General features: G+C 33.1%; 1 protein-coding gene across 2 annotated transcripts in view; it reads right to left on the minus strand.

The window, feature by feature from the left end:
- The window catches only part of LOC111675710 (armadillo repeat-containing protein 8-like), a 205,909-nt gene extending 192,403 nt beyond the window's left edge, over positions 1-13,506 (minus strand). The window contains exon 1 of one of the 2 annotated variants that reach the window (XM_046952829.1): positions 8,038-8,287. Coding sequence is in view for 1 of the 2 variants with exons in the window: in XM_046952828.1 (XP_046808784.1) it covers positions 11,682-13,316 (1,635 nt within the window). In the remaining variant the exon portion in view is untranslated. Of the gene's footprint in view, positions 1-8,037 lie in introns of both variants that reach the window. The other variant, XM_046952828.1, reaches the window with a different exon arrangement.
- Positions 13,507-15,139: the final 1,633 nt, after the last annotated feature.

Raw genomic sequence — 15,139 nt, forward strand, 5'->3', positions numbered from 1 at the left:
TTCACAAAAATAGATTGTTATTAGAAATTTATCACTCTTTGGGATTCGGATTTAGTTGATAATTGACCCAATTTCTAATTAAAAACCCTTTCCAAAAAATCTTCCGGATGTTCATATTTTGGTTTTAAATGTTTTTAATCATTAATCATTTTTCATTAATTCGTTTTTCATTTAAGAAAAAAATTCGTGTTCACCGAACTTTGAAAACCGAACAAACCGGGTACAGCCGAATTTTCAAATTTACCGAAGTTCGGTGTTCGGTACCGAACGAAATTTAGAGTTCGTCGGACTCTAGTTACTATCAACCGAAAGAATATATTTTTGGCCCACAATTTTGGGGCATTTGTATAATATCATTTCATATGATATCATTAAAATTACGATTTTTGACCATATTTGTCATTTTTTTCTCTTTTTCCAGAGATAAAACCAAAATTTAATATTGGGATTTAATAAATTCCTTGAGGTGTCTAAAAATAATAATTTTTGTTATAAGGATCTGTATTTAAACATTCCAAGATATATTTTTGGTATCGTTCTTCTATTTCTAATTAAATTATCTGTATCTTAAGACCCTTTTCTTACCACTAGGATCGATATTTTCCAACAAAGTTGGATTGTATATATTATTGTAGATATAAGCACTAATATATTTTAAATTTTCAAGACATCGTAGCGGTATACAATTGCAAAACATGCCTTAACAAAACGTGATCCTATACAGTATATTTTAGTTTACTCAACAACAACACTGTATGCTTAAAATGTTGGGTTTATTTTGATCATAGTAGAAAATATTTAAACAGATATCAATATTTTTGAGTTAGACCATAATTATATGGTGACATTCAGCCTAGAGGCCATTGGTTATAAAACGAATGATTCCACTATATTAAATGGCGTTTCTTCGAGGCATGCTTTGGAGTTGTACACTTCCACAATATATTAAAAACTTAAAACGTATAACAGCTGATATCTACTGCTAGACAGTGTAAATAAGACTATGGACATATGTTGTACAAATTCACACAAAAACGTGGACTGATAAATGCGTTAGGAAAAGGACTAATGGATAGCGATGACGAAAGTGAAATATTTGACAAGATTAGGGAACTTGAGAAGGATAAGGAAGACACAATGATGACTTTAGATAATATTTACTATTTGAAAACTGCAATGTCAGACAAGATTTCGAACATCACCAATCATATAAATAACCAGCAGAAGGTCGTTGAAACTTACGTAAATAATTTCAGGACGGAAGTTCAGAACAGAATCCTTGACTTGGAGGACGAAACTTTGTTTTTGCAAAACGTTTTTTCGGGATAATAACGACGTGAATTAGTTAATGGACGATATAAACGAGATCGGACATATAATCTTCAATTCTAGATTGGGAATAGTCCCATCAGACATACTGATAAAGGACGAATATGAGTTTATGGACGGAATGGAGGTTTATTTTCAGACTAAGGTTTCTGTGACTTATAGAGAAGACATTATAATTTTGACATTAAGTATTCCAAGGTTTCTTAGCGAATCATTTTCGGAGGTTGCTTTTGAACCCCTGTCTGATGACGAGAATAGAACTCTGATTGTTAGGGAAAATACTGTTTTCGGCCATCGGGATAACATATCAAATACCTTGGAGTACGGAAGGTTAGAACAAATAAAAGATAAACATTGTAAAAAACCTAGAACCTAGGTGTAATATGAATGTGACAAGGGACCAAGAGGAAAAGGAAATTTACCCTGGTTAACTAATATTTAAGCACTATCAGGACGAAATCATTACGAACTTAAAAGTCCTCACAAATTGCAGGATTTTAGAACATATCTCGTTAAATTTGAAAATTGTGTTATTAAAACAAAATCAAAAACTTATGAAAATTATAAAATTAATGTAAAAGAAATGTTTGTTTTGGAAAAATTTATTTTGAAAATCGGGAAGAATAATATATCATTTCCTGATCTAACTATAAAAGATATACACTTTAACGAGACTACGAAAATTGTTAAGCATAAATTATTTAAGAATACTAGGGAGTTATAATTACCCCTAATAGAATTATAATTTAAGTATGTATATTAATCACCCTAATAATGTAATAATTAAAGTATATTAATCATATTATAATTCATATGAAATCTATCAATAAAAACGCTTGCCCACAAAAACTTAAATTCAACATAAAATCAATTGCTTTCCATTAAAATGAAAACAATGTTGCAACTTAATAAAAACGCTTGCTCGCAAAAATTAAAACAAACATACGTATAAATATTAACACTAAAATTCAACATAAATTGAATTGCATTCCATTAAAATAAAAAACTTGCATGTTTGTACACAACATAGTGTACAAACATACAAACCAAAACACAATATTGTTATCAACAATTGCGGGTGGTCAAGCTTTGTTTTAAAAACCTAAGATCGATTTCAAAACAATGAAATTATCAAATAAGAATTTATTTTAAACATTGATTTCAAAATAATGTAATTATCAAATAATCATTTTTTAGATTTAAGATTCAAGAAAATTAAATAAAGTTTAGTATTATACTTACTCTCAAAACATCAACACTATAATTTATAGACACCTAACGCATAAAATTGTTTGATGCATTTTTTATCACTATGGCGTAAGAAATGATGTTGCCGTCGCAAAATCTAAATAAAAATTAAATTTATGCTTCTTCTTCCTCAATGATTGCTGGAATAAATTACTAAAACATAAACAAGATTTGACCAAATGTTGACGTGTGGCCATTCAGCTTTAGTAAAGACCAAAGTAAATTAATAAAGTAGCATCACTTGAACAGATGACTATTTTTTTAACTATAGTTTCCATAGAAAAATAAAATTAGTTGTCAAAGTTTGTTTTGAAAATTGTTAACATTGTTTATGTCGCCATTTTTAAATTGTGTTTTGCTATTTGTTAAAATTTGTGAAAAGTTGAAAAAATGAATTAAAAGTGCTTTTAAAGTAGTTTAAAAGTGTTATTTGTGAAAAGTTGAAAAAATGAATTAAAAGTGGTTTTAAAGTAGTTTAAAAGTGTTATAAATTGTATAATATATAATTAAATCCTTAATATTTTCAACTTAAAAGTAATATTTTATATTTATGTTTTGTTCAGTTTGTTGTTAAAGGAAATTTTCATAAATTTTATTTTGACACGTTCTTAGATTATTCCAAAAACAAAATACATGTGTTTGTTGTAGATGTTGTTGTACAACAAGAGATGTCGCTACTTTATTAATTTACTTTGGTAAAGACCACAATAAAAACATATGTTTCGGTGGTCTTTTCCAATGATTGACAATGTTACTGAGAGTGACAGCTACAGAAGAAGTTTGTGACGAAATAGAATCTTCGTGAACAAAACAACTTTTATAAACCGCATTCCTTTTTTATGTACATGTGTGTGTAAATCAACTGCTGTATTAGCACGTGCGTAATTTTTACTAACAAAAAAGGTAAACAAATGACTGCAAAAATGTGGACGTATTCGAAAAGGTGTTACCAATTTAATTCTTAACTAATACCCCATTTACACATACACAAAATCTAGTACTTATTAGATTTCGACCCAAATATAGTTGATTTTAACTAAATTTCCCATACAAGACAAAATTTACTTCGTAACTAGATTTCGTCAAAATTTTATTATTTTTTAGTGATGCAACTCTGTTTTTTCCTGAATAATACTAAAAATAACGACGCTGTATAAGAAAAAAGAAAAAAACAAAACAAGGAAACAAAAATTAAAATGTCGATAAAATTTAAATATATTAAAAAATATGAAAACTTTATTTAAAATAAAAGGTAGTGTTATATTTCAATATCTAATTTTTTATTATAAATAAAATATTAATAAATATTCAATTTTCCTTTTTATTTTTCATATCAAACACAATTTCCAAAAATATTAGAAAAAATTAAATCTTCATAAATGCCAAAAATAGTAAGTGTAAACGGTCTAGATTTTAAAAAAGATTTAAATGAAATCTACTAGATGTATGTGTAAAAGGTGTATTAATTTAATTTTTTATCACAAATGTATAGAGCAACTATTTGGGATAATAATTTAATCTTGGTCTTTCTTTATATTTAAGTATTGTGAATAGCACTAGTTATTAGGGATGCCAATTGGGACTAAATGTATCCCGGGATTTCTAAAATGAATAGCACTAGTTATTAGGGATGCCAATTGGGACTTAATGTATCCCGGGATTTCTAAATCCCGAAAAATATAAATAAATTAAAAAAATCTTAATAATTTACCTACAAAAATAACATTTTCTATTTCATATTACAATATGAATACATTAAGTATGTGTTTACTAATACAGAAAGCTTTTCCAAAAGTATTTTGTGAAATTTTTGGAAAACAAATTAATTCAAAGTACTAAAAATAATACAATAGTTATTTAAATAAAGTGCTTTCTAGATACACCACTCATGTGATCAACCGTCTTGAGCTGAACATCGGATATATGGTTTTTAATATCCGCTAGGGAACCACTTCAAAACTGGTCTATATCAAGTATAGCCATCGTAGTTCCAGCTTTTGCCAAGCTATCAGCAATATTATTTCCAGTTATATATCCAAATAAGAGAATTATCGACTCGAGTAGCTCATAATTATGTTTAATATACTCGTATATCGACAAAAAGCGGTACAACTAAGTTTTATACTATCCTTGAAGATCCTGTTGAATTTCAGGCCTATTTGACCCAAGCTCCCTTACAAAACCCCCCTTAAAAAGACTAGTGCAATAGTGAAATTCAGCATAAATACATTTTATATAAACATATAAATTCATCCCCCAAATTTTATAAGAATCGCCTCAAACAGGGGGTTTGGGGGAAGCCCCTATATAAACCATATTTCAGAGAATTAGTTTTTTAACAATAAATTGCTTAAATATTGTGACGAGCAAAAGTCGCTTACACTACTTTTTGTCTCACATTTTTTTGAATAAATGAATTAAATTGTTAATTATAATTTTAATGTAAGTTACGCCACCTAGTACTTAGTAGGAAAACAAACAAATATCCCAAAGCAACCATGGGACAGCTGTTAACAGCTGTGATATTGATGATTGTATATATATGTGTAGCTGATTGACACTATAAAAGAATGGCAGTTGTAAATAAAAGAGTCAGTCAGCCAGCTGCCGGCGAAGAGGTAAGATATTAATTAGCTGGATAGGGGTTATACCTCTTGCAGATAAATAATATCTCAAACTCGGGGAATAGCAGTTATACCCACTCTCTTGGTTTGCCTTTTCTTGGTAAAGACACCCCAAGATGATGATGACGACTTCGTGAATGAATTAAATTGTTTTGTTTTATTATTCAAATTTGTATAAACGTTAATTACAATTTTAATCTAAGTAACGCCACCTAGTACTAAGTAGGAAAACAAATATACCAAAGCAACCATTAACAGCTGTCCCGTTCAGTGTTGCCAACTTAGTGCTTTTAGCACTATTTGCGGTGCTTTTTGGTGTGCCAAACGCGAAAAATTTTGCTCATGGTGCCTTTCTTCAAAAAGGCACTAAAGTGGTGCTTTCTAATTTTATGACAGTGCATTTAGTGCTTTTTATACCCAACATATACCCAAGATGAGTGGGGTATATTGATTTTGTCACTCCGTTTGTAACACATTGGTCGTATATATTTTGGGTCCTTATTAAATTCTAAGGCGATCTAACCATGTCCATCCGTCTGTTCATCTGTCCGTCCGTCTGTCTGTTGAAAGCACGATAGGGTTAGAACGTAAAGAGCAAACGAGTTAAATTTTTCCACAAATTTTATATGCATCAAAATTTCTCTACCAAATGACATTAATACTCATTACCGAATTAAAAATATTCGACATAAATATGTTTTATATAAGCCAAAATCTCTCTAGCAAATTTTACGGCAATCGGTCCATAATTGACCCTACCCCCACATATGGTCACCTTCAAAAATTGATTTTAACGCTCATTACTGACTTTAAAAATACGTGTTTAGCGGAGAAATTCGAAATAAACTACTTTTATACAAATGTAATCTTCCTACCGAATTTAATTCGGATTTATCGGTAACGTACCCTACCCCCTATTAAGGTTCCCTTAAAAATATGAGTACAGCGATGAAAATAGACAAAAAATAAGTTTTATATAATTTTTTTACACAATTGAATCTATCCCTCATATATAAAGCCTCCATGATTACTTCATCGTTGTACTCGCAATAAAAAATTTTTTATTATAATTCTTTATGCCGAATTTTATGACGATTGGTCTATAACTGACCAACAAAACAAAATCTATTTACAAAATATACAAAAGCAAATATTCTTCAAAAACAAAAAAAAACAAAATATTCAAAATACTTTAAAATAAGTTATGTTATTCACTTTCAGTAAAATTAACAATTTTTCCAGAACTCAAAAAACTTAAAAATAATATATATATTTTTGCAAAAAAAAAAATATATTTCATAAGTTTTGTAAAATTTCACAATTTGAGTGTGGGTACATCGGTTGGCCAGTTGGTAGTTTGAATGTTTAATGACATTTTACTATTTTTAAAATTCTCATCTTATTTATCTAATATTCGTCAAACATTAGTTTTAGTTCTTACGTTACTAAAAATCTAACTCACACCGGTGAAAGACTTTAGTATGACGCATGTTTTGCAGCCCAATGTTCTAAAAAACGAATTTTGGAGTCTTGTAGGAAATGAGCGAAATAATGTGCAATTTTTATTAAAATAAACAATATTTGACTGAAAAAACGTTAGTGCTTTTTTACCCATTTTCAGTTAGAAAATTACGCTTTTTTACCCCTTTTTAATTTTTTTGCGCGCGTTTTGCTTGACCAATGTTGGCAACACTGGTCCCGTTAACAGCTGTGATGTTGATGATTGTATATGTATTTGTAGCTGACGGACACTATAAAAGGATGGCAGTTGTGAATAAAAGAGTTAGTCAGCCAGCTGCCGGCGAAGAGGTAAGATATTACTTAGCTGGATAGCTGTTATACCTCTTGCAGATAAAATAATATCTCAAACTCGGGGAATAGCGGTTATACCCACTCTCTTGATTTGCCTTTTCCATAGATTTTATTAGCTGGAGTAAGGGGTTATACCTCTGCCATCTAATAAAGCTCTTGGAAATTGAGTATCGGTGTGAGTCTGTGGTTATACCCGTTCCCAAAAGTACTTAACAGTCGTCCCCTCCGGTACTTCCTCTTGTTGACGCCCGTGGTGGTGCCGCGGTCAACAGAGAGAAGCCCTGCGGCTTAAGACGTGTGAGCAAGTGTTCTCCCTCGTGGCCGTGCCTTTCTCCGCGAGAGCGTACTAAGGGACGTACTATTCCTCGTCACACCTGTACTAAACTCTACGGGACGTATCATTCTCAGTCGCTCGGTGGCTAGTGTATTGTTAGTGTGCAAAATCAATAAAGTACGGTTTATAACGTTATATGAAAAAAAGGAAAAGTGACTTTTAATAATAAATAAATTTTTGTAACGAACCCTGGGAGCCGCGAGCTCTATCTCAGCATAAGGTGAAAAATACGTCGTTACAATATTTCGGAGGCGAGGTACAAATCAAGTCAAATGCATAATGAAAACTAAATCATAATTTCTTACTTGTTATTTTTAAATATCCGATAATTTCTATGCCTTTTTATTTTTGATATTTCAGCTTGTAAGTTAGTATAGTCATCTTAAGTCTAAAAAATTACTCAATAAATAATGTAATTTGATTTAAAAATAGGCCGAAATATATAAAATTTTATGATCCTGGTTATTTTTTAATCAAAAACTATTAAAATTCTCTTTGTTATTGCGGCTGTAATTCATACGTTACGGCTGTAACACTCTCATAAGAATTATAATAAAACGCTAAGTGAATAAGTACACAGACTGATTTACTTTCTCTTAAATTTGTTGGTAGATAGGTAGGTTTTATTATCTAAACGAGTTTAGAAATACATTAATTCAAATATTATTCTAATTCTAAAAACTAACTTACACAATTCTATTTTCCTGGCGAATTTTCTAGAAAGAATGTTCGCAGTCGAATCGTTGTATCAAAGTAACAATGTTGCAATGTAATATCAAAATGTAACTGAAGACATGGTTTACACTTTACAAGTAATTAATGTATAAAGATGGTAACACTAGACGTGTAAATGGTAAAATAAAACGAAAACACTAGACGTGTAAATAACTAACATGACAATGTTTACATATACAAATATTCAAATTCACCAATTTTAAAAATACGATAATAAAACTAATTATTTCAGTTAAATATACTTAAAATGCATTCAGATCACATTTAATTCATAACAATCCACCGCCCGTGAGTCGATCAGGGAGACTCACACCACATCGAGCACGGCTAGTTTTGAAGCAGGACGTCGTAATCTTCCATTTGAAGTTTTAACCATCGCTGATCGAACTTGCCCATCAGCCGCTGTACTGACTTCCTCTATCACGCCACGCTTCCATTTGCCACGTTCCTCGGTCTTATCGCATATAATCACAACATCGCCTACTTGCAATGGTTTTACTGGTTGATACCATTTTGTACGCCTTGTTAAATCGGGAAAATATTCCAGAACCCATCTCTTCCAGAATGTCTGTTTAAGCTGCTGTAAAATTTGCCACTGCTTCCGGAGACAAACCTTCTCGTCCACTGCAGGGGTTTGCACAATGTTAGGAGATCCGATCAAAAAATTATTCGGAGTAAGCGGTTCACTATCTGAGCTGTCAATAGGTAGATGCGTCAATGGACGTGAGTCCATTTCAATTAATAGGCTATTCAATGTATCAAGTTGTGGCGATTTTTCCTTTAGAGTGAACGACAACACATTCTTCACTGAGCGGACCATCCTTTCCCAGACACCACCTGCTGAGGGATCAGCCGGGGTATTAAATACCCATTCAATGCCTCGACGCGTATCACCCAACTCCGTTTCAATTTTCACGAAGTCTTCTTTACTGGCTCCAACGAAATTGGTACCTCTATCGCTTCTTATTCTTATCGGAATGCCAAAAACGGGGCAATTGACCCATTAATGGATGTTTGGGGGCTGCAGATCTATTTTTACACTCCTGGCAGTTTTTCTTGACATTTCTGACTAATTGCCTTAAACTGGGAATCCAAAACTTGCTACGAATTGCAGCACAAATAGCCTCCTGATTTTGGTGTACAAAATTACCATGAAATTGTTTTACTATTAATCTGGTGATCAAATGATTCTTGGGCATAATAATGGGCTCTCTAGTGGATAGACCAACACATGTCGCTTTACTAATACGACCTGAAATTCGCAATAAACCATCATCTTTAATACACGGGTTCAAATTATATATACTGCTCTTTTTGCATATAGGTTTGCCAGCTTTCAGTACGTTATACTCATTTCCGAAAACTTCTCGCTGTGCTATTTGACAGCAAAATATTTCAGCTTCTTTTATTTTCTGAATAGTAATATATGGCTTAAAATTCAAAGTAGATTTATCTTGATGTGTAACAAAACATTTAAATGTTTGAACGGCCCGAACAAACCAACACATTATTCTCAGTAGCTTGTAGTACTTAGATTTTTCTCCATACGGTATTAAGGGGTGAGCTTCAGCCATAAACAATAAAAACTTTGTTCGCACCTCAGATTCATATATTTGTTTATCGGCTTCTCCACTTAATTTTGGCCACTTAGTTTCATCATATTTTAAAAAAGACGGACCGTTTAACCATCGAGATTCCTGTACATTTCCTGAAAAATATTGGGGCCTTGTCGCATCATCAGCAGGGTTTTGGGACCCAGGAACCCATCTCCATTGGTCGACCTCTGATTGCTCTAAAATTTCCGCAATCCGATGAGAGACAAATTGTTTATAAACGCGGTAATCTGACTGAATCCACTTCACCACTGTTCTCGAATCTGACCAAAATGTTATTGTTAGTCTTACACCAAGTACTGCAGCTTGTAGTTCCAGTCTTGGGATCGAAAGGGGTTTTATAGGGGCACACTTAGACTTCCCAGCAACAAATATCACCTCAACACTATCTAATAACCGCATTCTCCAATAACCAACAGCAGCAAAAGCGACTTCGCTTGCATCCACGAAAATATGAAGTTCGATTGCAGTTGCGGGATCGGAAAACATTGCTCCATAACAGCTAGAGATCCTAATATTGCGCACATTCTTAAGTTCATGGTACCATTCATGCCATTTTTTATATATTTTTTCCGGAATAGGGGAGCTCCAGTCAACATTAGAGATCCATAATTCTTGTAATATTATTTTGGACCTTATAACAATGTTTGCTAAGAAGCCAAACGGATAGAATATTGACATAACCAAACTAAGTACTTCACGTTTACTAGGTTTTCGACTGCCATTTAACACCGCTTCAGGAACTGTTGAGAATTTTAAAATAAAACAAAATGTGTCATCATTATGTGTAATCTGGTCCTTCTATAGAACGACAAAACTCCAGTGAATTAGAGACAAATCCTCTTATCTCAAAATTGGCTTTTTGGTGAATATTTATTACACATCTAGTGACGGAAATAGCCTCATCAATTGTGTCGAAACTATCAACATAGTTGTCAACATAGTGGCAGTCTACAATTGCTTTATAGGCTCTGGCATCCGTTTTTTCTTTGCGGATAAGTACACGGTGAAACATCTCACGTATGTCGCCACAAACTCTAATCTTCCTCTGACGAAACTTAAACAAAATTGAAAGTAACGGCTTGGGTTGATATGTAGCTGGACCTTTTAGCAATCTCGAGTTAAATGATACACCTTCTGCTATAGCCGCTGCATCAAAGACCAGTCGTCTCTTATTACCTTTATTAACGTTTGTAATTACGAAATGGGGCAAATACCATGTGCGATATGTTTCAATGGAGACTTCTTCCTCTGATAATTTTCTGGAATACCCTTTTAATACATATTCTTCTATCTTATTTTTATACCATTCAGCCAGATCATTATCTTTTTTCATCTTACATTCGGCACCTAGTAAACGTTTATAGGCTAGTGAATAAGTGTCCTTAAAATTATATTTATCCAGTCTCCAGACCAGTTTCATATTCTAGTCCTTTCAGAACAGTGGTATCCTTCAATATTTTTTCGGGTCTCAAATCATCATTAGAAATAATAGGATTTACTGGTTTCATCCCAAAACTTTCTAATGTAAAATATTTTGACACCTGTTGTCTGATGTCATCCATAGTGTCACATTCAATCAGAAACACATGATTGGATTCAATGCTATCCTCATTGGAACCAAACAGAATATCTCCCAAAACTGTTCTATGTAAAGAAAAACTTTCGTCCAAATTTATCAGCCGTTGAGGACGAACCAGTCTTACGTGAGGCAAACCAATGAGCAACTTCGGTATTATTTCATAATATTCATCAATGACAAATTCTTTAAGTTTGGAAAACTTCTCTTTAAATGCTTGAAGTTGTAATATTTGTGGCGGCAATTTTAAATGCTTTGTTGTTCTAACATTCTTCATATGAAAGCTACTATTGTTATCATTAACATTACAAATTTCAAATTCTACTTTCATTGACATCTCGTTTGACCTTTTTCCACCTATCCATCCCAGCGATAAATTAGTGGTTGGTCCCTCTAAACCAATTTCCTTAGCAAACTTTCGATCCATCATCAATAAAAGTTACTATATCTACGCTACCATTTGGACCCCTCAATCGTACTGGCAAATACTTAAATAACGTTTTCTTCTGTTCGGGTGTTTCTGCTGTATCACCACTAACAGCTGTAATCGATTGCTTATTTGTCTTATTATTATTGTGATTTGTTTTGATCCCTTTTTCGTGAAGCAAACGATTATGATATCTGCCAGATTCTGATATACAACATCGACGGCGAGATTTGCATTGAAAGGAACTGTGACCAGGTAATAAGCAACCAAAACACAACCGGTTCTCTTTCACAAATTTCCATCTTTGTGCTGTAGACATATTCCTAAATTTTGTACATTGGCTAAGATGATGATTAACATGGCACATCAGGCATCCTAACTGACTGCGGTCGTCGACTGTGATAGCTAGTGCTGGCTTAAATTTGTTTACTTTGTTCTTCACAACTTCATCGCTACTCGGATCCATTTCGGTTGCCATTGATATGTAAGTAGCAATATTATGCAGCCACTCACTAAACTGTCTTACTGTTGGGTATTGGCCCAAGTTGTGCAATGAATATTTCACCCATTCCTCACGCCTTGTAAGAGGTAACTTATTTACGAGTTCTTCGAGTAATGTCGGATTTAACAGATGTTGTGTGGCTCCAGCATTCTCTAAAAATATGGTAAGATTCGCGACCATGGAAGAAAAATTTACAATATCCGATATTTTTCTTCCCGAAATGGCAGGGAATGCTCTTACTTTAGCAATTTGACTACGAATCATAATATGTGGACGGCCATAATAAAATTCAAGAGTATTCATCACCTGATCTACACTTTCGGGGTGAATAAGGTAAGCTTCCACTTTTGCCTTGGCATTACCCTTTAAGGCCTTTTGCAAACGGAACAAATTTTCCAATTTGGTATAATTGTAGTGCTGAGTAGTTTCCCTATAAGACACGGCAAACATTGGCCATTGTTCCGGCTGTCCACTAAATTCAGGCAGGTCATACAATTTACGAAAAGGGTGCAGAGTAGGCTGATCCGCAGGCAATGGTGTAGTTGTAACTCCTAGAGCATTCAAAGGATTTGATGTTGTTGGACGTGACATAGTAGACGGTAAAGGCTGCGTTAAATGAGGCGACATATATGCTGTGTGATGAGACAGCGTAAAGGTATACTGAGGCGATGGTGGTATATGTGTGTTTTGCGCTGGCAATGGCTGTGGCATACAGATACTCGTGATATAGTTTGAATTAAATTCAGAAATTGGTATACTTATCTTATGGTTTGTGGCAGGATACGTCGAAGATGATGTAGGCGTTGTGTTTGAGTGAGGTAAGTCTGTACTCGTTCCTGGGAGAAAATTTGGTGTAGGGGCTTTGTACGATGGTTGAGAGGCAGAATTTTTCATGAACATTTCCAACGACATTTTTAATATTCGAATTTCTTCTCTCATTTCCGCAATGGCATCGCTTTGTACAACAGTCTTTTCATGATCATCTTCACTATGTGACGACTCGGCATTATCTGTACTAGCGGCAGGTGGATCAACGCTGGCTTCACGTGTTCTTAGGGTCTTCTCTTGAGACATCTTATTTAATCGACCACTTCGACGGGGATCGGAAGACATACGGCGGCAGTAATTTTATAGATCAACTTTCCAGAAAAGGCATACAATTCCAATAATTGTATAACAAAAAATTGTTATTGCGGCTGCAATTCGTACGTTACGGCTGTAACACTCTCATAAGAATTATAATAAAATGCTAAGTAAATAAGTACACAGACTGATTTACTTTCTCTTAAATTTGTTGGTAGATAGGTAGGTTGGTAGGTTTTATTATCTAAACGAGTTTAGAAATACACCAATTCAAATATTATTCTAATTCTAAAAACTAACTTACACAATTCTATTTTCCTGGCGAATTTTCTAGAAAGAATGTTCGCAGTCGAATCGCTGTATCAAAGTAACAATGTTGCAATGTAATATCAAAATGTAACTAAAGACATGGTTTACACTTTACAGGTAATTAATGTATAAAGATGGTAACACTAGACGTGTAAATGGTAAAATAAAACGAAAACACTAGACGTGTAAATAACTAACATGACAATGTTTACATATACAAATATTCAAATTCACCAATTTTAAAAATACGATAATAAAATTAATTATTTCAGTTAAATATACTTAAAATGCATTCAGATCACATTTAATTCATAACACTCTTATTTAATATTTTATTATGTTTAAATTTAGCGGTAAAACACTTTCGGTAATACCGAAAATCCCCGGAATTCATTTTTAAAAATCCCGGTTTTCGGTACTTTCAAATCGGGAATTCCTGTTTGGCATCCCTACTAGTTATTGTTGATAGGAAAAATCTGTTTTGATGATCTACTGCACTTCTGTGCAACACTTATTGCATTCATTGTCATTACACTTACTTCCTTTTTACAACTTACTTTATAATAAACTCTTACATCAAAAACGAATCCGCCTATTTATTTCAACATCACAACTGGTTATGGGCCCAGATAGTGTCTGTTGATAAATACAAGAACCGTATTTAGAGTACATTAAATCGTTTCGGTAAAATGTCGATTGCCTCAAATTTTAATGTGGAGAAATTAGTGGGTAGAGAAAAGTACGTATCATGGTCGTTTGCTGTGAGGAATTTACTTCAACATGAGGAACTATGGGACACTGTTCAAGGTAGCTATCCACCTACTGGAATGGATGCAATACAAGACATAAAGGCAAAAACGAAGATAATACTTCTTGTTGATAAAATCAACTATGTGCATATTGAAGAAACATCAAAGGAAGTCTGGGATAAATTAAAAGCAGAATTCTAGGACTCACATGTAGAGTTGGTCTTTTACGGCAGCTAATAACAACAAGTTTTGGGAATCGAAAGTTCCGGCGTTAAAATAACGTGTGATTCCATAAAAACAAAACTTTTACAAGATGTAAAAAAATCGAGTGAAAACGTTTTGCTAAAACAAAGAAGAAGCATAATATGAAAAATTGATTTCGTTGCTTCAATTGGAAGCATCTGCATGTAAAGCAAATTCTAATAAGGGTAAAATTAAAAAAGAAGTTGGTTTTTGCACAGTTTTTACAACGGGTGTCATTAATGATAATGACTGGTATATTAATTCCGGTGCAAGTTTGCACATGTCCATAAGAAAGGACTGGTTTATTGACATAAGTATCGGAAATTTTTGTGCCAATAAAGAAAAATTAAAAGCTCAAGGTGTCGGTGACATTAAAATTTATATCAAACACACCAAATAATGAAAAGAGGCTACATAGTTAAATTCCAGAATGGTAAATGTATAATAACCGAAAATGGCTCCGTAATTGCAACGGCTCATCTGCAAGATAATATGTTTAAATTAGATCACGAAGTGAATCAAATGTGTATGGTTTCAACTACATCAAACTCT

Source organism: Lucilia cuprina, chromosome 5 (assembly GCF_022045245.1).
Source record: "Lucilia cuprina isolate Lc7/37 chromosome 5, ASM2204524v1, whole genome shotgun sequence".
Lineage (NCBI taxonomy): Eukaryota > Metazoa > Arthropoda > Insecta > Diptera > Calliphoridae > Lucilia > Lucilia cuprina.